This window comes from Euprymna scolopes, chromosome 2, assembly GCF_053919585.1.
Source record: "Euprymna scolopes isolate OS-2025 chromosome 2, ASM5391958v1, whole genome shotgun sequence".
NCBI lineage: Eukaryota > Metazoa > Mollusca > Cephalopoda > Sepiida > Sepiolidae > Euprymna > Euprymna scolopes.
In genome coordinates, this window is record NC_136483.1 from 55,198,387 (window position 1) to 55,225,554 (window position 27,168).

The 27,168-nt window shown below is 31.4% G+C and overlaps 1 protein-coding gene across 1 annotated transcript; it reads left to right on the forward strand.

Moving 5' to 3' along the window:
* LOC145291475 (mitotic spindle assembly checkpoint protein MAD2B-like) lies at nt 1–26,963 on the forward strand. The gene is made up of 7 exons (XM_080137355.1): nt 1–198; nt 7,222–7,340; nt 7,607–7,782; nt 10,175–10,269; nt 13,813–13,886; nt 15,986–16,078; nt 26,133–26,963. The coding sequence occupies exons 1-7, from the start codon at nt 156–158 to the stop codon at nt 26,184–26,186; spliced, it is 654 nt and encodes a 217-aa protein (XP_079993481.1). The 5' UTR covers nt 1–155; the 3' UTR covers nt 26,187–26,963.
* The last annotated feature ends 205 nt before the right edge of the window (nt 26,964–27,168 follow it).

The following is a 27,168-nucleotide window of genomic DNA, read 5'->3' on the forward strand; positions in this document are numbered from 1 at the left end:
CCTTTCTTTCTTTTAAGGAAAGCCTGTTTCTATTCGTCCAACGCATTCCATATTTTGGATGCAACCATTGTGATGGCGGTGTAATTGAAAACAAACTTTAAGTTCACTTATGTTTTTTTTTTATTCGATAAATCTTCATTTCATCGATTTCAATCATGAGTTCATCAACAAATATCGAATCGACGAGCAAAATTCAAGGTATCCATTGCAAGAATTGTTAAACTTTGCTTATTCTTGTTTTTATTCTAAACATCGTTTACTTTGTTTCATTTTGTGTTTTGTCTTTTTCTGCTTTGTTTATATGTTAAATATAATATTAATGACGAATTTGTCTCCATGGTTAACCAACACATCGATTGTTTTACTGTAAAATATTGATTGAATTTGAATGAAGTCTTTTAGCTTTTATGAAATTAAAAACAATGAAAAATTTCAAGAAATAAATAAGCATCTCTTAAATTCAAATTCGCCATTTCTCTTGTCAAAAAATAATTATGACCATGATTGTTTTTGTTCATCTGATTTAAATATCTCCGATTTAATTTTGTGAAATTTAATAATAATAAAAAAAATGTTTTGATAATTTTTCTCAATTTCCAATAGTTTTGGATTTTGGTATTAAAATCGGTTTAAGTTAAATCCTTAAACGGTGAATTAATTACTAGTATTCACACCACACACTGTCAACAAACCAAATTTAGTGTGCTTGATTCTTATTTCAGTCACCAAAATTATTTAGCATGAAATTAATTCCAAACGACTTAATTTTATGTTTCAAGTATTTAAAGCATTAAATCATGGCGAGTTTAATCTTTTGAAAATGAAGGTGTTTATACAATTACCAAGCTATGTTTTAATAATATTTTCGGCTATGTTTTACTATTCACAGTCCTTCGAAAAAGTGGCCCCAAAACCCAAATATATAATAACTAAATGTTACCAAATGCAAGACCTTCTACGTAACTGGGTAGGTAGTGTTTTTACTTAATGTAAAATATTTATTTGGCTCGAAAAACAAGTGTGTTCAAAGGCTACGGGACAACAAGAGAAAATGGCCGCATAACAAATACACTATGGCCACTTTTTCTTGTGGTCGCGTACACTTTGAACTTGCTTGTTTTGCGAGCTGATTAAACAGTTTATTTACATTTTAGTAAAAACACTAAAAACCTACCCAGTTCGATAGAAAAGTAACTTATCTTGCCTTTGGTAACATTTATTTGTTATGTATTTGTTTTTTTGACCACTTTTTCAAATTTCATTTTTACGATATTTTTATTTATTAGGTGAAACTACAGAATAGTTACAAAACATCCACCCTTCCCATGTTAAGAATGGGTTTCTATTTCAGCGCGTTAACATAGCCAGGTATGACCATAACAAAGGCGGAATTTTCGACCCCTATAACAAAATATGGTAAACTTTTACGACGTGTGCTGCACTGCTGCTGTTGCACTGCCACTGTGCTGCGTCAGAAATTTCGTGAAAAATAGTGAATAATTCCACCCCGTCTTTCTATGCTTATAACCGCTCGAAAAATGTAATTCAATCCCTATTTTTTTTTCAATTAAAGGAGCAAGGACCAAGGTTTCATTAAAAAAAAAAACAAAAAAAAATAAACAAACAACGTGGTTTAAAAAAAAAGAAGGTTTTAAACTTCGAATTTTACAGGTAAATTTCTAAAAAACACTACTTTTTTTTTGTTTTAAATTTGAATATATTATTTATTGACTCTTCAATTTGTGATATATAACACTTACACTTCGGTGAGTAAATTAATTATTTACTTTTTAATAGACATTTCAAAATGGGAGGCGTGAATTATTCAACCCCCTGTCTTTCCAAGCTTATAACTACTCGAAAAATGTAATTCAAGCCCTAATTTTTTTTTCAATTAAAGGAGCAAGGACCAAGGTTTCATTAAAAAAAAACAAAAGAAAAACAAACAACGTGGTTTAAAAAAAAAAAAGGTTTTAAACTTCGAACTTTACAGATAAATTTCTAAAAAACACTACTTTCTTTTTGTTTTAAATTTGAATATATTATTTATTGGCCGTTTCTCTTCAATTTGTGATATATAAAATTTTGGTGAGTAAATTAATTATTTACTTTTTAATAGACACTTGAAAAGGGGGGGGGGCGTGAATTAAAAAAAAACGTTTGTCTAAAATATTATATTCGGTTTATTGGAAATAGCATAAGATTTCACATTGACCCTGAAAATATCGTAAAAATAGAATCAATAGAAAAATTTTGATAGATTTTTAAAGTTTAAAAATTGAAAAATATTGAGTTCGTAAAATTCATTACTGTTTTTTTAAAAAATAAAAAATAATATTTTTTAAAACAACTTTAATAGTTTATTTTGGAAGTATAATCCATAAAGAAAATAAACAACCCACTTTTAAAAGAGAAATTACGAGTTTTTTATATTTTATTCGCAGTTTCATGTTAGAGGTGTCAAAAATTCCTACAAAAATTCTTATTACACCTAGTGCTGCAGCGAAAAGCATCCCAACTTCCCCATGTTAAGAACGGCTTTCGAGGTTGAGGGGGGTTATTCCGAAAGCCGTTCTTAACATGGGGCGGTTGGGGTGTTTATAATACGCTGGGGCACGTCGTAAAAATTGACCCAAATATAATAACAGTAAAACCTTGTAAAATAAAATTGCTTCATCGTAATTTTTACAATATTCTAAGAAGATTCGAAAAAAATCTTATTTTTTTACTCTCTGTAAAACCCGTGAATTTTCAAAAAAATTCCCCCAAAAGCTAAAAACGAGAAAATTGGAACCACATGTGGTTTCTACATATTTTGACATCAACAGACAATGAAAACAAGGCAATTTTAAAAATACTCTCAAAAATCAAATAATTGCTAAATTTTTTTTTCTTGCTTTTCATCCATCAAGGTACGAAGGCCACTCGAGGATAAGGTTTAATGGATGTAAGGTGATAGTGAAGTAATCGTTAAGGGTGTAAATTAGGTAGAACTTGATTATTTATGGGAACAACTTAATAGTAACTTGTTTACATGTTGTATTTAACTGAGAAGCATGCCAGCGGAACAGTGTTCCAAAGACGAGTAGTTCTAGGGAAAGAAACTTTGTTCATGGAATTTGCATTTAGATTTAGGCATTGATAGAAAATGGGGAAAATCATATATAGTGGTTGTAGCTAGTTGAGTGTTTTTTTGTAAAAGTTTGGCAAGGGGGGACCATAGATTGGAGTTCAGATGAGCACTTACCATGAAAATAGCGATAGAACAGAGACAGGTTTGTGACATCTCTTCTGTGGGAAAGATGTTGCAGAGAAGAAAAAAGGGCGTCACCTACTAGGTTTCGAAGCCGGTTTTGAACTCTATCAACGCAGGATTAGGCATGTCGAACAGCTCCTACCCAGACAGAGAATCGCATCGGCAGTCGAGTGGTAGAGTAATCCAACTATTTTTCCAGCGATATTGGCAACAGATTTGATGTATATGTTCCATTTCAGATCAGGAATAAAGGTCAGTCCCAGAAGCTTGTCAAGAAATGGGGCTTCTCAAGACTAGAGCCGTTCATTTCAATTGAAGTGTGGTGGAGATCAGAGAGATTATGATGAAAGGAGAGAAGCTTGGTTTTCGATGTATTAAAATTAACCAACCACCTTTTTCCCCATTGCACCACATTCTTAAGATCAGAAGAGAGAGAATTGTAAAGATCATTGTCATTACTGGCTTTTGAAGTGTCATCATAGGTTGTCGCAAAAAAGCTATGTCTATACAAAAACTATGCATGGAAAATAAGTTTCCAATAAATTTAATTTAAGGATTTAATTAAGATTAAAAAAAAAACATTGTTTTAGAAATTAAGAATTGATATTTCCTAGAATAAAGAGGAATTTAATAAAAATAATTTAAATATTACCCTTTTCGGGCTACAAATTACAATATTGAAAATTAATATTAAAGAAAATTCTGTCAACAGGTCCCATATCAAATTGGAAGTTAATTGTTTTAAGTATTGTTTGCTTAAAATATGATTTATTTTTCTGGGTAACCTATATATGTCTTTTTCATAATATTTCAAGCCAAAGGTAAGACTTTTACTGTTATATTTCACTTGAATAATGATTGAACAAAAACTTTAAAAAGATGTAATGTACACTCGTGAGCAAAAAAAAATGAGCCAAACAAATGTTTATACATTTTATTGCACTGAACATGAACAAGGAAACTTAAACGAGACTAATGACACAGAACAAGACATTTACTTTAACAAATGTTTAGTAGTATGGAATCGCATTCCCTTTTGATTACTTTAAAAGATCAATCCTTTTAGACATGCTCACAACCAAAGTGGAACACTGTGAAGAGGAGATGCTATTCCATTCGCTTTGCACAGCTTCCCACACTTTGCCATTGTTCGGAAAAGTTCTTCCATCCAATGCACGAGATATTATGAACCAAATATTCTCAATTGGGCTTAAATCGGGGCTTTGACCTGGCCAAAATATCACATTAATTGAATTATCAGAAAACCATTTTTTTTTACTTTAGCAGTGTGTGCAGGGGCATTATATGGAAAAATAATGTTCTGAGATATTCCCAGCTTCTGGATACTTGGTAACAGTCCTGTTTCTAATATTCGAATGTATTCCTTTGCATTGATTGACTTCTCACATCTAATAAATTCCCCAACTCCTGCTGCAGTAAAAGTTCCCCATACCATTATCCCTTCATTCCCGTGTTTAACTGTCGTTTTTATGCAACTTGGTGAAAATCTTTCTCCAGTTATTTGATTGCACCGTTCGGGAGCATCAATAACAAGACAAAATCTTGATTCATCTGACCAGAAAACATTCCTGAACCAGGTTGTATCTTTCTTGCCATAACACGAGAAAAATCTCTTTCTATCATTGATGTTCTTCTTAGATAAAAATGGCTTCTTTGCACACCTTTCATTCGAATTTCCAGCCCCTGTTTTGAATTCTTTGCTATGGTCAACATAAGTTTTCTTTCAATCCTTCAAAACAGTGAATTTAAGCCTGTGGCCATCCTTCAAAGTGAATGCTCTAGGGCGACCAGATCCAGATTTCCCTTTCACCAAGAATTCGACTTCGAACCTTTGACCAATTCGCTTCACTACAGAAAGAGATGTTTTCACTTTTTCTTAAAATATCAAAAATCTGCTTGTAAGTCATTTAGTACTGCCTTAATCCTGCAATTCGTTTTTTATGTCCTCACCAAGATGTGGTCTGACCATTTTTAGGATTACTTTTTCCACTTATTATTATATGCTATAATAATAATGATCTGCAAAATCGAAATTTTCAGTTAAAATTAACAAAAATACATGGAAAAATATTGAAAAATCGATTTCTTCTTTCTGTCAATCTTGGCCCACTTTTTTTTGCTCATGAGTGTATATTTGTACTAAGTTTTTTTTTTTATATTTCCTATATTTTTAATATTTTATAAGACCTGCGTTTTGTATATCTGCGATGTCATGTTAATTTCTAATTTTTTATATGTTTGGGTTATTGTGTGACGTTTAAATCAAATTTTGTTCATTTTATTTTAGTGTAAAAAAAAAAAAATGTTTTATGTGATTTAAACACTGATCTTTCCTCTTCAATATAGAGTAAAAATTATGATGAATTAATTTCATTTTACTAGTTTTTACTTTAAATATGTAGTTTTAAGCAAAAACAACAGTGCTTGCTTAATTGTCATGTCGAAAATAGGAATACCATAAAAAAAATTATGAAATCTTACCCAGTAGACAATTAGTTATAGTAATTTTTATGGAAAATTGGGGGGAAATAGCATTTTCCCTAGACGTGAGCAACATGACAATCAAGTATTATTGTTTTTGCTCAAAACGACACATTTACAAAATCGATCTGTCGACTCTATCTTAACAAACACCAATTTTTCAAAATGTATTTGGTCTGTCATTTATCAGAGACGAAATCCTCTGAGACTGAGGCAATGTTAATTTTGTTCCCAATCCAAACTGCCCCATTTTGAGGAACTGGATTTTCCTGGATTAAAAAATATTGATTAATGGAGCAAAGTGAATTTTTGAAAATTTGTATCTACTTTTTTGGAAAATAAATCTTTGTATCAAGTGAACACTAAAACCTTGGATTATTAAAAGTAATTTAAAAACACTTTAATTTTTAGAGTGACATTCTGTTTTCTATATATTGTAATTTTTAAGTAGAATATTTTCATTTATGCAGCTTTTATATTTACTATTAGATAGCCAATATTCTATTGATTATTATATTGTACCCAATATATAGTGATTTCAAAAATAAAGAGAAAAAACATAACTCATGTGCTATCATCTGGAATTGATACCAAAACACATAGTTCTCCAGACTTACTTGTTACCATCTGATCTAAATCTATGCAAACTTGTGGGGTATATACGAAAGGAAAAAAAAGGGTACTGTTTAATGCTAAGTTATAGTTAGAAACAAAAAGAAATAAGTAATATGCAATGTACCATGTGTATCTGCATTGCTCTTTGTGAAAGAAGGAAAGGATGGCTAGCTCATTTATATACCCGAAAGGCATCTTGGGAAGGCAGGGCATGATGGAAGAAGCTTTCTTTTTTTTTTTTTTTTTTTTTTTTTTTTTTTTTTTGGAGGATATAAAAGCTGGGAAAAATTCCCTTGCAAGGGACACTGAAAGAAAAGAGTCATGAACATCTCTTGAAAAGTATTTTGTGTTGCTGACGTTCAGATTGTGCAGTATGACATTGGTGGCGAGAGGCCAGGTGTGGTCGATTGGAAAAGAAGAGGGCAGAAACGTGCTGTTGTCGAGCGAGTGACTCACTCCTTACCGAACCCCAGAACCAAATTCTGATCGTAACCTCACAAAACTTAAAAAAAAATAATGTTGTTTAAGAGATAAAAGTATGCATAGAAATAACGTTTGGTCAACTTACACCTACAAGGTTCCAATTTTTTCAATTTTGACTCCTTATGAGTTATATTTACTGAAACGAAATTGAAATTGTTCCACAAGTCCAAATTCCCAATATATCAAGTTTCATGTCTGAAAACCAAAAATTAACAGTAGTTTGATAGAGATTGTTTCTCACACAGACAGACAAGATCACTTTTATATATATATACAGAGAGAGATTTTTTTTTTTTTTAATAAATCTCAATATTTTATTAATTTTTTTTTTTTTCATAAACCCTTTTTTATTTTATTTTTCACAGTTACTGCAGATATTGTATCTGAATTTCTGGAAGTGGCATTCCATTGCATTCTTCACAATCGAGATTTGTACCCAGCAGGAGTTTTTGAACGACGCAAGAAATATAATGTTCCTGTTCATGTAAGTTGCTTCATCTGTTTATTGAGAGAAAAAGGGAGAGCGATGTATTCTTATGATGTCCAAACGTTTAATGATTAAAATGTTATTTCAAAGTTGATAGGCCAATAAAAAAACAGAAAGGTTTTAAAACTAAAATTCTTTTTCTTTTGTTTATTTTTTAACAAATTTGGAGGGATTATCAAATGATTTAAAAATTGTTTGTTCTCATGACATGAAATAAATTCTGGCATTTTTCTTTTTTTTTTTTTTTAAAAACAAAACTGTAGATGTGTCTCCATCCTGATGTAATTCAATACATTGCCCAGATCCTGGAAAGTATAAAACTTCTGTTGGACACTCGGGAAGTGGATCGAGTGAGTCTTGTGATTCTTGACCATCAACAGAATCCAATGGAACGGTTTGTCTTTGAGATTGGTTATCCTTCAAAATACACAGATTTCAGGTGAGCAGAAATACACACAAATTTCATGATTTTTTAATCTTTTTTTTTTGTGTGTTTAATTGATTTTATTTAAACTGTTCAAGGGAGACAACTACTCTATTTTTTTCCTATAAGACTGAAATAAAGCAATTTATTCAGAATATAATTAATTAAATGCTCAAATTAAATGAATGCATCTTAACAATGTTCTTGTTTTTAATAAACTCACTAAAGAAGTAAAAACTAGATTATTTATACTTCTGTAGTGAGTTTATTAAAAACAAGAACATTGTTAAGATGCAGCCATTTAATCTGAGCATTTAATGATGGAAATACTAATTCAAACATAAACATGATGGACAAAGCTATTTATAGAGATATTTGGATGCATCTAAAAATTGTAATCTGTTCTTGCTCCAAACTTCATTTAAACAAGACACATTAAAGGCAAGCTAGATAATTTGTCAGACTTAAAATCCATCTGAAATGTCCTTCAAGGATTTGAATGAATTGAAATGGTGTACATATTGTCAAAATCCTTTAAAAAAAAAGTTAAATTTGAGATAAATCAGCATTTAGATAGTTAAAAAGATTTCTTTCATCTGGCATCATTTTAAAAATTAAAAAAAAGAAATCCACTGTCTAATAATCTCTTTATTTTCATCATCAGTTTAATGTTTGTTTTACACGCTGGCATGTGTTAGACAGCTTTTAGAAATTGACTTACAAACTAACAAATCTCTGACCAGGTCTTTATTTATCACTCCTTTCTCTCAACTCCACCTTTATCATTTCCTCTCATGTTTTACTCGGCTTTCCCTGGTCAACTGACCCTGCTTTTTCAACTGTTCTCAGTTTCTTGTTTTGACCACATCTCCTTATATAGTCGAGATTTAATCTTCCTCTGAATTCTTCAGATCTGTTTGTCTTTCTCACATTACACATCCATCGTATCAATCTCATTTCCTTTCTGTCCATGCAACACCTGTCCTCAACGCTGAATGGCCAGGTTTCACTTATATACATCATCATACTGTATATACATATCTTTGATTTGTTTTTATTAAATTCTCATTTACATGGTTATATCTTCTTTTTTCGTTTCTGTAGAACAACACCGATCACCAAATTCGAAATAAGCTTCTATTATTGATTTATTTTTTTAATTTAATTATTTTTATTTTTCAATTTATTTTTCTTTTAGACGGTTTTTCATCTTTTCATTTACCCAGAGATTTCCTTATTTTTCTTTCACATACTTCAGTCCTTTTAATTCCTATTGTCTTTGCTGCTAAAATAAAAATTAGCACCAAAAAAATCAAATATGTTCATCAGTGTATTTTAACCATGCCATATAACATTATTTTACAATGTAAGAGAAGTAACTCTATTTTGTAGTCATAAATTAACTCCGATAAAAAGAAAAAAAAACATGATTTTAGTTTGATTTATTATTTGAAAACAAGTATTGATATTACACTACAATCTTGAAGATAATTTCAGTAATATAGATAATTGATCTTATGGAAGTTCAATCCTATCAACTGTGCACTAATACCGTTGGAAAAGATATAACATCACAATTTTCCCTAATTAAAAGGCTAAATAACAACTTAATTCAACTAATTCCATACAATGGATAGTTTACAAGACATTGTTTCAAAATGAAATTATCTAAAAAGTATTAATTGACCGTAAAACAGTGGTATTGCAAACATTTATGGAACAAAAATGCTTCATTCTAAGTTTCTATGTCCGTCATCTTGAATTTCCTTTGTAACAGTTGTTAGGTTGCACACAATCACAAATGAAGTAGAATATTTATATTAATTATACAATTTTATAACAATTACTCTTCAGTTGATCATGTCAGAAGTTCCTATTCATTCTATTTCCCTAAGAGGTGGACTTCGTTTTTTTGTCACTGTCGTTTGTCTGCTAACTTTCTTCACTGACTGACTAATTCAAAATCCCTTTTTCTTATTTAATACTTGGATTTTTCAGTCAAAGCTGTTGATTATAAAATTTTGTAGAAATAAAAGCACATTTCTGATGTGAAGTTTTATACATTTGTACACATACGCAACATGGAGTTGTAGGAATAATTTTTGTGATAAAAGAAAGTTCCTAACATAAACTTACTTTTTATTCGGTACCAACCGTGATAAGACTGGACATTTATTTTTATGCATTTGTTACAATTCACCAGAGCTACTTGGATTTATTTACTGATGTAGCAATTAAGAAAGAGAAGATTTCTGTTGTTACATAATTAATATTTCTTGTAAGCATGTCTGCTTTTCAACCATAACATTTAGCTCTCATACCCACTTTTCTTACTATGGAACAATTCTTGCTCTTAATAAAGTGATTTTCTTTTTCCTCAACAAATTACATGTTTTTTAAATTTCAGCTCTGATCTTTTGCTGACTGAACTAGAGCAATCATTGCGCGCATTTCTTTTAAAGCTCAATGTTTGCGATGCAATGCTAAAACCAATTCCTAATGGTGAGTATGAAATTTAATTCTCTCGACTAAAGAAAAATTTATTTACCAAATGATTTAATTGATAGGTGGAAGAGATCATTCCAACTAAACCAAATAATTTATCTGTTCACTTGTTTCTCTAGTCTTCTTTATTAGGAGACGTCAAAAAAGTCTTTTTGAGGTCGCCCCGCTTTCTGACTTGATTTAATGGGAGACATACAAATAGTTACCATTGAGTAATACCCTACCACACTTAAAGCGAGCCATGGTTTGGGACATAATTAATGAACAATTGAAGTCACAGTTCTCACTGAGTTTTCTTAGGGCCTGGAAGGAAATTAAAGAGAAAAAATAGAATCAACACAAATTTGATCATATTCATTACAAACCCACTGGACGACTGTATGCATCATCAAAAAAGATGGCGGACAACACAACACTAAAGCAGCCTGTTTTTAAAAAAATTTTTTTTTTGTTTTTTTAGCATTAAAAACAAAACCATTTCCCTGTGGAAATTTCATGGTTGATTACATCACTTATATAATATCCTGTTAATGATAATATTTCTCTTGAAATAATAAATCTTTTCAAACAATGGTCTCTTTCTGCTTACCATAAAATAATTGTCCACAAATTATTATTTTTTAAATAAATAAACATTTTAACCATTTAAAATTTATTTGCTATAACAATGTAAACCTCTTTTAAGCAATCTTTCTTCTTACCATAAAAATGATTGTCAGCTAAATATTCTTTAAATAAAAGAAATGTTGGATTTAAATTTATTTAAAATTCTAACGAGTAGATGCATATAAAAATTACATTAAATTAAAAAATAATGCAAAGTGTAGATTTTTAAAATTGAGGTGCTTGTGCAATATAATGAGATTTCAAATAAATGCATTTTTTAGGTAAAAAAAAAAAACACTATTGCATACTTACATGCCATGCCGGAATTAGTAAATAATTTTAAAAATTATTAAAAATGATAGTGGAAATATAATTACAAGTAAAAATAAAGTCTATCTAATTATAGTTTTATCGTATTTTATAAATATTGAAGACTTCTTAAATCCAGGGGAGGTAACTGCGGTCTATGATTTCGACAAAAAAATATAATCCCCTATTTCAAAATAGGAAATGATGAGCTGCTGATTTGTTATTTTATAAATTCTAGCAGATCTACTCTATTATTTTTTGTAATTTCTACTAATTTCGACATAGCACATAAATACGTTATAATGTTTTTACCTAAAATCAATTTTTTTGAAATCCGATTATACTGCAGAAGCACCAAAATTAGTTAAGTCAAAAGAACAACAGAATTCGATTTTGGAACATTTTCTTTTTTAAAATGAGTAAAATCGAATTTTTTTTATTTTAGTGATACCAGTTACTTTTTATTTTAGCTTATATTTTATTCTTAGCAATCAGACGATCTCATTTTTGTTAAAAATGCGTATGAAAAATGATAACGTTTTTGTCTTTCAATTGATGTAAAGATTATGATGAAGTTATTTCTATGCAACTTTTTGGCTGTATTTTTCATCATGTTGCAGTAATCTAAAGACATGTGGATGTTATTGAGGTGAACATGCCTAATTTTTTCAAAATATTTTTTCTTAAATAAAATTAGAAGTTTTAAAATGTAAACTTTGTGAATTGTATTTTTCCTTTAATTAAATTTAAGATTATTAAATTTCATGAAATTTTCGGCTTCTTGTCGAGAATATCCCTATATTTAAAAACAAAAATAAAGAAAAAATCTCTATGATGCATGTTCCCACTATGAAACTAAAATATCATATTCCAAAAATTATGTAAATTGATTAAGTAGTTTCATTTTAAACTAAGAAAATAATTTTTAAGTGATTAATAGTAATTTGTAGGCATTACAACATAAATTTTGCAAGTTTAAATTATTGTTGAGTTATCTTCCTTTTGTTTTAAGCTTTTATCTTGCTTGCCATTTAAAAAGCACTTCATAAAATTTAATTTTCTTTTTTTTAAATAAAACTACTTGATCAATTTATATGATTTTTAGAATATGATATTTTCATTTCGTCTGGGGTACATACACTATACAGATTTTTCTGTTTTTCAATAAAGGGGAAATCTGGATAAGAACCAATTTTTGACTCCATCTAATTCTTCTTAGCAAATTTTATTTAGTAAATAAATAAATGCCTGCTCTCTATAGCTGATAATACTGGATACTATGAAATGACTTGTTTGGAAATAAATATTCAAACATTATTATTGAAAGTACAGACTAGTATAACTTTCTTGTATATTTTATTTTTTTAAAATCAAGTGTAAGGGGCGTAAGGATTAGTATCATGTGTAAAGCAGTTAAATAAAAATACCTTAGCTCCATCCACTCCTACAAGATCACCAGAAATCAATTTGCCTGTCTTTTATCTTTCCTTGTTTTTAATAGTATCATTGATATAAAAACATCTTTTTTTAAGAATAATGTATATAAAAACTAAAATTATCAAAACCTAAGAGGTTTGTTTAATCCTAGGTCATATGATAATTTAAAGTACTGAATGCAGAAATCACAGTGCAAAACAAGGAAGACCCTACAAACTGACCAATGAAAACTTAACTGCAGTTTCAAGTTTGTGACTTGTTGAACATTTTAAAATATTGAATGAAAATATATTTAAAAAGCAAGAGGTAGAAATTAATGAGAAAAGTTGCTTATACAGTATTTGTCACAATTGATATTCGCATTTGACGTTCTTGCATGTTATGTAATTATCCTCACCAAAAATTAAGAAAAAAAAAAAATGGTTGCATAGAAGATCGCCTAGAACTTTATATTAAAAATAAACATTGGTCTTATGTATTTTTAGATCTGCCACTGATAAGAGCTGAAGTACTAGAAGTTGCTGTAAAGCAGGGGAGATAAGTCTGCCTTTTATTTAAGCAAACAAAATAAATGACATAATATAAAACCGTGATTTATGATAAAAATTTATGATAAAATTGATTTTTATTTGTAATTAATCGTCTAGTCTTTCATTTTTTTTTTTTTTTTTTCTAATTTTTGGTGAGAATTCTCACTTGAACATGATATGTAACAACATCAAAGTATTTTTACTGGAAATGCGAATTTCAGTTATGATTAAAAGTAAAGAAGCATCTGAGAAAATTCATAAAGTGCTAACAGGATTGTTAGGTTTAAAATGCCTGGCTTAAACCATTGGTTTTGGTTGGACAAATATCTCTCCTTTCTAGACACAAGCTTTCATTATACAGGGTGACCCAAAAAACAAAAGCTAAATGGAGGCCATCTAGAACATATGCTGTATAACGTAGAAAAAAGGGCGAAGACCCTTGTGTTTTGATCTGATGTTTTGAATATAATAAACTAGTAATAAAGTTTCATTTCATTCGGACAAAACACTAAGAAACGGGCCTAATTAGAGTTGGGGTCCGATTTTTTTTGGGGGTGGGGGTCACTCTGTACTATGCATGTATATGTGGATTTTTCTCGAAAAATATTATATCTGTCCTATTCTTAAATCCTTAATGAAAATTTATTTTAATTTTCAGATGCTACTTGGGTTGTCCATATTCACACTAATGATTGTGCAATGCTGCGACTTGAAGAGAAAGAGATTTTGAGAGTAAAGATTTACAAAATATTATTCAGTTAAATTGTAAAACCAAATATTCTGATTTTTTTTTTTTTTTTTTTTTTTTTTACCATACTTTTTTCTTGTATTTCCCATTTTTTTTATTTACTTTGTTTTCTTGATATTTTTCTTTTCTTTTTTTACTTTCATTTGTTTCTCTGGTCTTTCTCTTTTGCTTCCCATATTTTCTTTTACCTTTCTTTTACTATTCTTTTCTACCATCCCTTTTTGGCATTCATTTTTCTTTTCTAATTGTTAGCCCTTAATGTTGATGATTATTGAAAAACAATCGTTTTAATAATTTTCTTACCTTTTTAGAAGTGAGTTTAGTAGTTTTCAATTTTAATTGTAAAATGATTGCTTATAGGTCATCAAAACAAGTTTACATTGCCAAAAATGTACTTTATTGTTCGGCTAAAATAGGAGATTCTGAGAAGAGAATATGCTGAGTTTTGTGGTGAATGAGTTGATTCAGGATGGTTCAATATCTTGATTGAGAGAGATTAGGTATCAACAAATGTTAAAATTACCTTTCCTAATCTCAATGTTTTTAGGAAATGGTGAACTTGTTTTTCTTGTCAGTTCAGCTATTGTAACCAAATAGATAAAACTATGTAAGTGGCTCTCACTGTTACATTCTTGTATCCACACTGTTATCATGGTCTGCCATTTTTCTTGATATGAATCATATGTAGTCTGATTGATCTGCTTCTCTGTAGAACAAAATTAATGGCAGAAAATTGACAGTTTCAGATGTTTTATTTCCTCTTAGTTAAAGATCGAAGTGGCTAATTATACTAGCAAAGCTACCCAGTGTTGCCAGGGGCTAAAGAGAAGATGTTAAATTGTGTTAAGTTTCTCATCACCCCTCTATAAGATAAATTCTTGTCTTTATGTGAGGAGTGAAAAAAAAAACTTAGGAGGCCTTCAGAGCACTACTGAAAGTACCAAATACAATTAAGGATGCCTCTAGAGTACTACCAAAACTAAGTTTCTCCTTCTTCTGATAAATTAACTCTGGAGTTAGCAACTTTCAATTTAAAAAAATGCTGACTAATTTCCTGGGAGTACATGATAACATTAAACATCGTGTTTAATTCTTTATAACTTTCAATGACACAAATGGTCATTTGACTTTGAAAGAATGAATATTTTTTTCTAAATTTTGGATATTATTTTTCTGAATTCAAGCTGATGAAAAAAATACCAACTTTGTAGGGGTTTACTGTGTAATTTTGAAGTTTTAGCTAGACAGACAAACACACAGCTGCTCTTTATATCATAGACTAGCATGGATGCCCGACATTGCCTGGGTGGACATGAAGTTTGGTTTTGACACAGCTGCTTACTCCATCGTTAGCCCCACAATAATTTCAAAAATAAAAGAATGGATAAAAACACAAAAATGTAATTGCCCCCAAAAAGAAGTATGTGAAAATCTCCCCACCAGATCTTTTGGCAGAAGGGATACGAAGATAAGAAGCTATTCTCCAGATATTGAGCACTTTTTTGATGACTATATACCAGTTTAGGTAAATGTCTTTAATCCTGCCTCGGTCTAGAAAGATTTCTTGTTATGATCTGTTGCTATGAAAACAAACTTAGAATAATTCAGTTTTAAAAATAACAAAGTATAATTTGTTTTAATCAAAATAACCGTTATAAAAATGATTAGTTATGACTAAAAAAAAAGAAAAAAATTTACTGATCCTCCCTTCGTTTAAAACTTTATTTCTATACACAATAATTGATTGTTTTTATTGTTTTTTTTTCTAATTTGCACTTATATGGCCGAGGGATGGCTCTTTCAGAGGATACCAGTTTTGACCCGGTCTGATGTGGCTGACAAAAGTTTAGTAGACATACAAACATAAATACATACATTCACACATGCACTAACAGACAGGTGAGATTTATATTATAGATTTAAACTCCACATGATACGTGTCAGGGCTTTTTTTTGTGGCTCTTACACATTCACATCACTGTAATCTACATGTCTTCTCATGCTTACATGTGTTACAAATGTTCTTACCAAGTATTGTTATCCCCTCTTTTATAACGTAACACATTTGTTTTACTTATTCCAGAACTTTCCTTGGATTGAAGCTGAAGAAAAACAAAAGACTATGCAAAGTCCAACTTTGGTTCCAATGAAAACAGTTAATTCAGATATTGTCAAGGTACATATACTTCTTTTTTTTATATATCTATTATATTTTGACACTCTAAGTTATGCTAGCAGGGGTCTCCAAACTACAGCCCATGGGCCAGATCTGGCCCACCAAAGTCTTTAATCCAGCCTCTGGACCTCTTATGGAAAATAAAAATGTAAAAATATTTAGGAAAAATTTTTTAAAATGGAAATGTGTAAAAATAATGTGGTTTTTCTTTTTGTTCAGAAAATGATTTAAAAAAAGTAGTTTTGAACCACACAGCTCTAAAACGTCAGCAATATAATCCCTCATGTGAAAACTCTGGAGACTCCTGATCTGAAAAGACAAATTTAGCTGAACACCATACCTGATATCATTCAAAGGTCGCACTTTGTCAAAACGTCCTAAAAACATTGTGAGGCTCCATTTAGAAGGTTGTGAGGAATGCAGAATTGACCCTTTGTTACCATTGACCCCAGGTTCACTTTGGCCCACAATGATAATACATGTTAGGGCATTTATTCCTACCAGATCAGACTGTCTGACTTCCTGATCAAAAATGCATTAGACATTGATTTGCTTTTTTCTTTCCCTTTTCAAAACTCAATCATATTCTGCAAAGTTAAAAACAAAAATAATTTTTTTCTACAAAACAAGTCAAACACCATAATTAAATGTTTGAAGATATAAAGAACTTGTAGAATGAAATTTCTTTTCCAAAACTACTGGATTTGGCATTAAATAACTCGAAAAGGGTTGATGTGTTATTAAATAACCAAGCATGTCATTTTAAAAATATGTATTTTATTTACATTTGAGCGACCTCATATATGATATTAAGCTAAACTTGTTCCTTTCACCTGCCAACATAATTTAGGTGTTAAAAATATCCTGAAAATTCCAAGGTGTTTTAGAAAACACATACAATAAAGAGGAGCACTCCAATCCACCAATGTTGTGTTAAACTAGGACATGATCAAATGTTGAGTATAAACAATGGCATCAGGGAAATGAAGAAGTTGTAAAAAATGCCAAGAATTGCCATAACGAAAAGATGCAAAAAATAAAACTTCCAATTTTTCTCTTGACTCTAACAATGTATATCTTTTTTTTTATGGCATTTTACAGTTTTGTTTTGAACTTTGAAATTTTCGGAGAGTCACATGATACAATTGTACAGAAAAAATGATAGTATTACATATGTCAGATTTTATATTCTCTTTTGTGAGTTGAGGAGGGGATATATTTCGATATATAAAGAAAATAAACAACCCACTAATGTAAATATACTCATGTTCATAAATTTTAAATATTTCACAGTGAAAAAAATTTTAAAAAATTATGGAACTAAGGGGAGATTCCTCTAACTCATAAAAATTGAAGAAATATCTAATTTACAGGCAAAAACATGTACAAAATGCAGAATTACAGAAAATATCTAGGGAATTCTGCCCTTTGGAACTGTTCTTTGCCAATGATTTGTTAATCATTGTTGAATCAACAGTAGAAGTGTATGTAAAGTTCAATCCGCAGAAAACCAATAAAGAATTAAAAAATCTTTGTGTCAGAAGACGAGTTACTCTAACCTACATACTCTGAAAGATTCTGGTACATTTTCTTGCTGTGTTTGCAGCAACTCTGTATTCCGCACAAGCTATCGTTACTAGGTTCACAAGTAGTATGGTGAACTGTGAGGACAATTGATTTTTATTGAAAACCTTCTGTGAAAAATATGCTGACATTACTCTTCCAATTAAAGGTAAACTCTGTACCAAGTTCTTTATAGACAGTCTGGAGAAGTTGAAAGTTGTTGACATTCTACTTTTTTTGAGATATATCTTCAGTCTCACATGTAGGGACTGCATGGAGTAAAGTTTTTTGAACTCTTCTATTTTCATCTATCATTCATTTTAACTTATGACTCAGGATTGATATTTCAACTGCTGTGTGTGTAGTTTCATATTACATGTAAATGCTGGACTCACACTATCTTACTGAGGAGGCAAAAAGAATGCCAGACTTATGGTTCACTGGATTTGTGGTGTGAGTCTTGACAGTGGAGTTAGTTCTGACTATCGATGCTGAATGTGCCCAGACTGGAGCCAGCTTTGACTTGCAACTGTCTACAGTCATATGGACATGTAGAACAGAGCTTTGGTTGGATAAAGATATGTATGCCCATCTCATGACGAAAAGTCAAGCTGAGAAAAATTTGGAATGACTCCATCAAAAATGATCACAAACATTGTCACATCAGAAGCAACCAATGGTAGAATTTTATGGAGAAAATTACTTTGTGTCGCCACGGCCAACCCACATCTGATGTGGAAAAGACGTATCAAAGCTTCAGAGTCCAATTTACCCTCTTCTAAAACTTTTGTGAATTGTTGTTGTTGGCACCTCATTTAGACATCATAATTATATCATCATTTATACAAAATTTGGTTTAATTTTCACCAATAGCTTGGGAGTTTTAAATAGTATTTATTCACCCCCCCCCATAATACACTTGGCATTGTAAGGGCTCTTATAAGTTTAGTACAATTTTACTCAAGTACTTTTGGAGAAACTAAGTCATTAAAGATTTGATGAAATGTTTTGGCCAACAGTATTAGTGCAAGAAGCATTAAAACCCTTAAGATTGCTTGATAATTGTAATTTTGTTGCATGAAATACTTATAATGATGGTTATTTTTCTATTTCACATAAATGTTTAACAATCATTAAATTAATTTTTATAAAAGTGAATATGTGTTTAACTTTTATTGAAATCGATCGTTAGAAAATTCAAATTAGTGTCAATAAAAGTCATTTTTTTGTGGATTTCACCTGTGGTCACTAGGGTGATCAGTTATTGCTTATCGTATTAAAGTTCTGTAAAATAAACAAAATTCATTTTTAAACAGAATTTCTTGCCCTAAAGCAAACATTAAACTATGAATATTTCAGTAATTTATTTTTTTAAAAAGCCCTAAGCATAAAACGAATTGTTTAATTGCTATTTTTTATTTTCAGTAAAAATACTAAGCTTAAAAAATAATACAGGTATAACTTGTTTTGAAGTCATTTTTTTATACTATTAAAAAATAAGTTGATTAAAAATGCATAATCAACAAAATAAAACAATTTTCACAATATTAACTATGTAATTTATGTTACATAGTTAAATAATTAGGTGTAATTTCAAAGTAGAGGTCTCAGCAAGGATCACAGCTACTTGTTAATGGATTTTGTGTTAATGGATGTACTTAGATTTTTCTGGAATATTCATTTAAAGAAGAGTTAAGTGTGCCCAATAAATAAATACTGCTAATTTTTTTAAAATATATACAGTTAATATTCAATTTTCATTTTATTCATCTATTTTGAGCAGCTTGTTTTACCAGTTCTAAGATTTTATTAGAAAAGTAGGGTTTTTTTTTCATTTTTTTTTTTTTTTTTTTTTTTTTTTACAAGAAACTTTCATGTTTAGATGTAACCAAGAAATGAAAATTAAATATGAAACGAAAAAAAATATAAAATGATTACTATACCCAGCAACATATTCTATATAACAAATAAATGATTTGATTAAATAAATTATTTTAGCTACTATAAACCATAAAATTTGTCAATTATAAAATCATGCATAAGCAATTTAAGTTTCCAGAGATATCAAGAATACCATTTTATGGAGAAACTAAACACTGTGATTCAGATTTATGAAGAAACACGGGTTTTTCTCCCAGGAGCACTCGCCCTGTCAGTGGGGTATCAGAATACACCGTCTGCCCTCCTGCAGAGAGTAAAAGTCCCTCAATGGGGACACCTGTTTGCCGTGGGTGGCGACCCGTGACACCTTGGAATGGAATCCTGGTGGTTGAGGGTTATAGAGGATAGATATGAGTTCCTCTCCTTCCCAACACGCCACTTTGGTCCTTACCTTGGCTAGACGGGCGATCGGAGGGGCCCGCTCCGATCAATCGGCTGGTCACGTCAAGCCCTAAATCAGACAAACACAACAAGAAAATATGCCCACACTTCCCGCATTATACAAACTGATTTAGCAAGTGGTGGCTGTAGGGTCAAACAACATGCTGGATAATGGAGAAAACATGACTGTAAATCTGAATTTTTTCCTGAAAACGAGGCCTTCAGACAAATTGAAGAACCACAGATGCTTAGATCCACCAGCAGGGAGTGTATACTTTTCCTGTATCCTTGTTGGGTTGGGGGCGAAAAGGTATCCCCCCCCCACCAACACTTCCCAAATAGGACGCCGAGGCGGGGGGGGGGGGGGAAAATGAAAAAAAAAATAATCCGTCTATGAATACAAACAAGCCTCAAAAAAAAAAAAAAAAAAAAAAAAAAAAAAAAATACGAGATTTAATATCAGATTCTTCAAACTCAGACTCTGAAAACGAACCAATATCAACAAATGAGAATTTCCCAACATTTCTAGTATTGGAATCAACCAGTGAACAACCCATAACCAAAACTTCTCCATTTAAAATCGAAAAAATACTCTCACAAAGTATTAAACCTATATCGGTTAAAAAACTAAATAATGGCACAATATTAACACAAATAAAGAATAAAAAGCAAGCTGAGGAACTGCTAAAATGGAAAACTTTTGACAACAAAACCATTAAAGTTTATCCTCACAAGACACTAAATTCAAGTAAAGGTGTCATCAAGACTACTGAACTTGCATTATGTACCATAAATGAAATAAAAGACAAAGACGTACAAAGAATCCAAATAAGGAAAAATTCCGAAACTATACTCACCAACACATACATTCTGACATTCAACACACCAATAATCTCACAAAAAATCAAAATTGGTTACCTAACAGTCAACACTGAGCCATACATCCCAAACCCCCTAAGATGCCATAACTGCCAGAAATATGGACACCATCTCGACCGATGTTCACGGCCACCAACATGCATAAGATGTGATGAAAAAGACTTCCACGAGGATTGCCAAAAAAAAACCCAAATGTGCAAACTGCCAGGAAAACCACTACGCAAACTCAAAAACCTGCCCAATCTGGAAAAAAGAAAGAGCAATACTCAAAACAAAGTACACAAGTAACATTTCATTTAACGAAGCTAGGAAAATCATAGAAAGCTCCAACTACACAGATATAACAAAAAAAAATATAGTACTTCAATAACTCAAACCAACATTCAATAGCATCAAACTCCAACAATATCAATATGGACATTATCACAAAGGTCTTAAACGAAACAAAAAGTTTACTTGAAGAATTTAAACAAATAATGACCATTCAATGTAATACAATAAACAATACCTCAACAATAAACCAAAACAACTATAAACTCACAAACAAAACCCCAACCAAAAAGTAAAGAAATAACCACAAATAAAAAACAAAACACAACAAACGAACACTCAAAATAGATTTTAATTACTGAGAAAAGTTGAGGATGAAAACACCAATAAAAATGTCGGTGAGAAAAATAATAAAACTAAGAAGTTGGAAGAGCCCAGAACACCAGAAGTTATACCAAAATCAAAACCAAGATCTAGATCAAATACAAAAGGAAAAGACCCTTTACAAAACTCTCAAGTGAGAGATAAATCTATGGACTCCCTGGAAATGGAAGTCGAAGAAGGGAGAAAAGAAGCAAGCCCCCCCCCCAAAAAAAAAACACAACACCAATCACTGTCCAAACAAAAGGAAAAAAAACCCAAAACAAAACGGATACACGGCCCCGAGCAAACTCCAGTTCCCGAACTCCTAACAGCAGAAATGAAGAGCCAAGCGAAGCAGCACCATCATCACCCAATAAAGCAGGAACTAGGGAAGGACCAGGATCCAGATCCCAATCTACCTCAAGAGAAGGAAACGAAGAAACATTGGAGGAAATGGAAGTAGAAAACAAAACGCCCCTAGACAAATAAAATGGAACAAAATAAAATAAATCAAAATATAACAGCCATACAATGGAACTGTAGAAGATTGAAATCCAACTATGAAGAATTAAAACGATTAATTAAAGATCACAACCCAAATATCGTATGTCTACAGGAAACTCTAATGAAGGAAAACTCAAACCTCTCCCTTAGAGACTATGAAGTATATAACAAAATCAACCTATCACATATAGACCATAGACCAACAGGTGGTACAACCATTTTGTTAAAGAAAACAATACCCCATAAAAAACTCATTTTAAACACAGAACTACAAGCCATAGCAGTAAGAGCTACCTTACAGCACTCTATCACAATTTGCTCAATCTACATTCCACCAAAATACAAATTAAAAAAAATTCAAATAAATCAAATAATCGAACAGCTTCCTGCACCATCATTAATCCTAGGGGATTTCAATGTGCATAGCAACCTTTGGGGAGACAGACAACCAAATCATAATGGAAATATAATAGAATCCATACTAGAAACCACAAACATGTGTATACTGAACAACGGCAAATACACCTACCTACATCCATCTACAGGAACAACCTCAGCTATAGACCTGACACTCAGCTCTCCCACTATCTACATGGACTTTAATTGGGATATCCATGAAGAACAGTGTGGTAGTAACCACTACCCAATTTTCATTAAAACAAATGAACCCACAATAGAAGACATAGTACCAAAATGGCAACTACAGAGAGCTGACTGGTCCACATTCAGAAATCTCTGCCAAACACAAATAAATAACGAAATACTCCAGGAACCTGACCCAATAGCAACATTTACACAAAGATTAATAAAAATAGCAGAAGAAACAATCCCTAAAACTTCAAAGAAAAACAGCAAGCACAAACCATGGTTCACAAAAGAGTGCAAAGAAGCAATTAAGAAAAGAAAAAAAGCCCTAAAAAAATTCAGATTAAACCCAACCTCAACAAACTTACAGCTCTACCGCCAAGCTCATGCAAAAGCACGACAAATAACCAAAAAAGCTAAACGAGAAACATGGCAAGATTATGTATCTAAATTAAATAATAAAACACCTAGCAAGAAAGTATGGGAGATGGTGAGGAAGTTAAATGGGAAGCAAACCCAACACCCCATTATACACCTAAAAAACCCGGATGGTGGAAAATGCACTGGAAAAAAAGATATGGCAAATCTAATTGCTGAACAACTAAATAAAAACTCCTCTCCCAAACACCACAGCTTAACATTCCAAAACTACAAAAAAGAAGCAGAAGAAAGAAAGCTGAACTTCAACTCAAACAATAAAGAAAAATACAATTTACCGTTCACAATATCTGAACTTAAAAACGCTCTGGATAGAAGCAAAGATACTGCTACTGGACTGGATGAGATACACTACCAATTTCTGAAACAACTATCAGAAACCTCATTAAATACTTTCCTGAATATACTAAATAATATCTGGCTCTTAGGTTACTTTCCTAACGCTTGGCGAGAGTCCACGATCATACAAATCCCAAAACCTGATAAAGATCCCACAAATCCAACAAACTACCGCTCTATCTCTCTAACTAGCTGTATCTGTAAAACCATGGAGAGAATGATAAACGATCGATTTGTATGGATATTAGGAAAAAAAAAATATTTGACAAATATCAATGTGGTTTCAGAAAAGAAAGGAACACAATAGGTCAAAATGGAATCTTACATTAAAGACGGTCTTATTAGAAACCACCATGTGTGGTCAGTATTCTTTGATTTAGAAAAAGCATATGACACTACATGCAAATACGGCATTATGAGGGACATACATAACCTTGGAATCAGACGAAGGATGCCAATATTCATACAAAACTTTCTCAGGGTCGCTCATTTAGGGTACGCCTTGGGGGAGAGAGGTCTGAGGTATACGGACAGGAGATGGGAGTGCCCCAGGGAAGCATAATATCAGTTACACTCTTCCTCCTAAAAATCAACAACATCAGCAAAGCAGTGACAACAGACATTGACAAAGCCCTCTTTTTAGACGATTTTGCAATCAGCTACTCATTCCCTAACATGCAAACAATTGAAAGGAAATTGCAGGAGTGCCTTGATGAAATTGAAAAATGGACAAATGAAAATGGGTTTATCCTCTCCAAAACTAAAACAGTATGCATACACTTTTGCAAAAAAAGAGGATGTCACCATGACCCACAACTGAAAATAAATAACAACACAATACCAGTGGCACAGCAAACCAAATACCTGGGAATGATCCTGGACAATAAACTCAATTTCAAGCCACATATAGATGCACTAAAAAAATGCCAGAAAGCATTAAACGTATTAAAAATAATATCCCACTCAAACTGGGGAGCAGACAGTAAAACCATGCTCCTATTGTATAGAGCAATCATAAGACCAAAGCTGGACTATGGTTGTATTATATACAATTCAACAAGGAAATCATACCTAGAAAAATTGAAACCAATACAAAATCAAGCATTCAGACTCTGCTTAGGAGCCTTCCAAACATCACCTATCCTAAGCCTACACACAGAAGCTAATGAACTCCCCCTTCACCTGAGATGGGAAAAACTCTCACTCCAATATACATTGAAACTTAAAAGTTTACCAGAAAATCCTGCTCACAAAAAAGTATATATGTCAACGTATGAACATTTCTATACCAACAGAACTACAGCTGCTCAACCTTTGAGATATCGCTTTAAAAAGGCTATTATAGAAGGATACGAAGAACCAAAAAACATACAAACTTACACAATTCATAATACTCCACCATGGACAATCACAGAACCATACATTGACATGACTATCAAAACGGCCAAAAAACAGACTAGCAATCAAACCTATCAAAACAAATTCCTAGAACTCAGGGATGAATACTCCGCATACAAAACCATCTATACAGATGGCTCAAAAATAACTGGAAAAGTAGGAGCAGCAGCAAAAATGCATAATGCACACAAGCACATCCGATTACCAGATGGTGCCTCTATATACACCGCAGAGTTACAGGCTATTAAGATGGCTCTTGAACTGGTCCAGGAGTCTAGTGAAAACAAATTCCTTATCTTCAGTGACTCCATGTCCAGCTTAATTGCATTGAAAGGAGGGAAAATAAACCATCCGTACATCCTGGAAATTATAGAAACATACTAACACCAAATAAAGAATAAAAGAATAGTACTAGCATGGATACCGAGTCATGTCGGCATAAGACGAAATACAGAAGCTGACAAACTAGCTAAAGAAGCAACAAAGCTGATGCCTTCAAACAGAAAAATCCCATACATGGATAGGAAAAATAAAATAAACTACTACATAAAAACGAAATGGCAAAAACTATGGGACGAACAACTAAACAACAAACTTAAAGAAATACACCCAAATGTTGGGCAAGAGAGAACCATAATACCAATACGAAAAGTAGACACTATATTCACCAGAATTCGAATTGGTCATTCAAGACTAACACATGAATACCTTCTGAAAGCAGAAAGTATCCCTCAGTGTAGAATCTGCCAACAACCACTAACCATTAAACACATATTAATGAAATGTAAAAAATATGAAAATATTCGTACAAAATATTTCAAAGAACAAAACCTTAAAACAATATTTGAAAAAGAAACACCTTACAAAATATTAGATTTCCTGAGAAAAATGAAACTTTTGGAACTTATTTGAAAATAAAGCAAACCACTGGCCAAAGTCTCAAATGAAGAATATTCTCTTCACCTTTTATGGCATGAAATGACCTATAGGGTTGATGTGCCGTTAAACAAAAACTTACCTACCTACCCAGGAGCACAAAATGGGCAATACCGACAGAGTTTTTGCAACTTTCTAAAATTTCCATGCTGTGATTTTGCTCAAAATTCACCAAAAATACAGATTAATAATTATTTACATGAATCAAGTGCTTGTCTTTCTGCAAAGAGCATAAATGCCAATTTTTTTTTTTTTGCAAATATTAAAACTGATAAAAAAAAAATCTGATATCAAGTGTAGTGTTGTATATTTAATTTACTGGTCACTCATATTATTCACCTTTATGCACATTATGTTATATTATGTTATATTTTATATATACCTGGGCAGAAAATCCCTGATATTATTTATACATAACTAAATGCTAATTATTGTTTAAAATCTTTACTATTTCCAGATGCAGTTATTTGTTGAAGAGAGTGCAATGAAAAGTGATCTGCAAACCTCATGATAAAACGGATCAGCTAGTTGTTCAAGAAAATTAGTGTTGGTGAAATGCTTAGGGTTTTGTTTTTGTTTTTACATTTATCCCCTCCTCTACTCTTAGGCAGATTGTAACATTTTTTATCATTACACATACAAAAAGTTATTGCTGTATTAACTACTGCATTTTGTCATTTATGTCCTGGTATTATTTAAAACTGTCTTTTTCAAAATAGGAATTCTAGTTACAAAACACACACACAATTTGGTTTATAGTAAGGGAAATATTTTTTTTTTCAATTGGGGATTTATTTAAAGAAAGTCATCAAGAGGATTTCTGTATTAACGTACCATGTAGACAAATGCTGACCTGAAAAGTTAAAGATGAAAGCAATTTTGGTTCATTTTTGTATTAAAACTCAAATCTCAGATTTGTTCTAATAGTTGCCCTTCTTCAGATGCTTTCCTTGGTAGAAATATTGAGTGATCTTGATGTTTTAGAGAAAGACAAGTAGTAGAGGAGGAACTGCTGATTCAGTGGATGTGTAATACACGAGATGAATTATCCAAAACCAATTTGGATGATTAACACATCAGGTGAAATCCTAAACAATGCTATGCTATACACATGTCTGTTTTCATTTCTTATTTTTATAAAGCAGGCGTCAGGATGCTAAATGTGAAACAGTCTTAAACTGAAAAAGTCTGACTATAAAATTATAAGTTATTTATGAAAGAATTTTACTTTGTGAATGTGCATAAAACAAAAACAATAAAGAAATACTTTTTTCTTTTTTTACATAAACCTGTATTGTTTATTTCTTTCCAAAGTTTTTATTCACAACCTTATAACCACTGGCTTATCTCCCTTGTGCCCTTTTATTTTCATTTTGTCAAAACTTGTCAATGTTTAAAAAGTTTGCCTGATTTTTTTATATCTTGTGTATTAAGTTATCTTATGAACAAATTCATTTGTATTGTCATTTCATTATGCCTACGAATGTGTACAT

What these genes read in the sequence shown, in the direction of transcription:
- LOC145291475 (XM_080137355.1), top strand. Translation starts at nt 156, where the DNA reads ATGAGTTCATCAACAAATATCGAATCGACGAGCAAAATTCAAG. An exon ending in TCAAAATACACAGATTTCAG is followed by an intron (nt 7,783 to 10,174) that starts GTGAGCAGAAAT and finishes TTTAAATTTCAG; the next exon opens with CTCTGATCTTTTGCTGACTG. An exon ending in TTAATTCAGATATTGTCAAG is followed by an intron (nt 16,079 to 26,132) that starts GTACATATACTT and finishes TACTATTTCCAG; the next exon opens with ATGCAGTTATTTGTTGAAGA.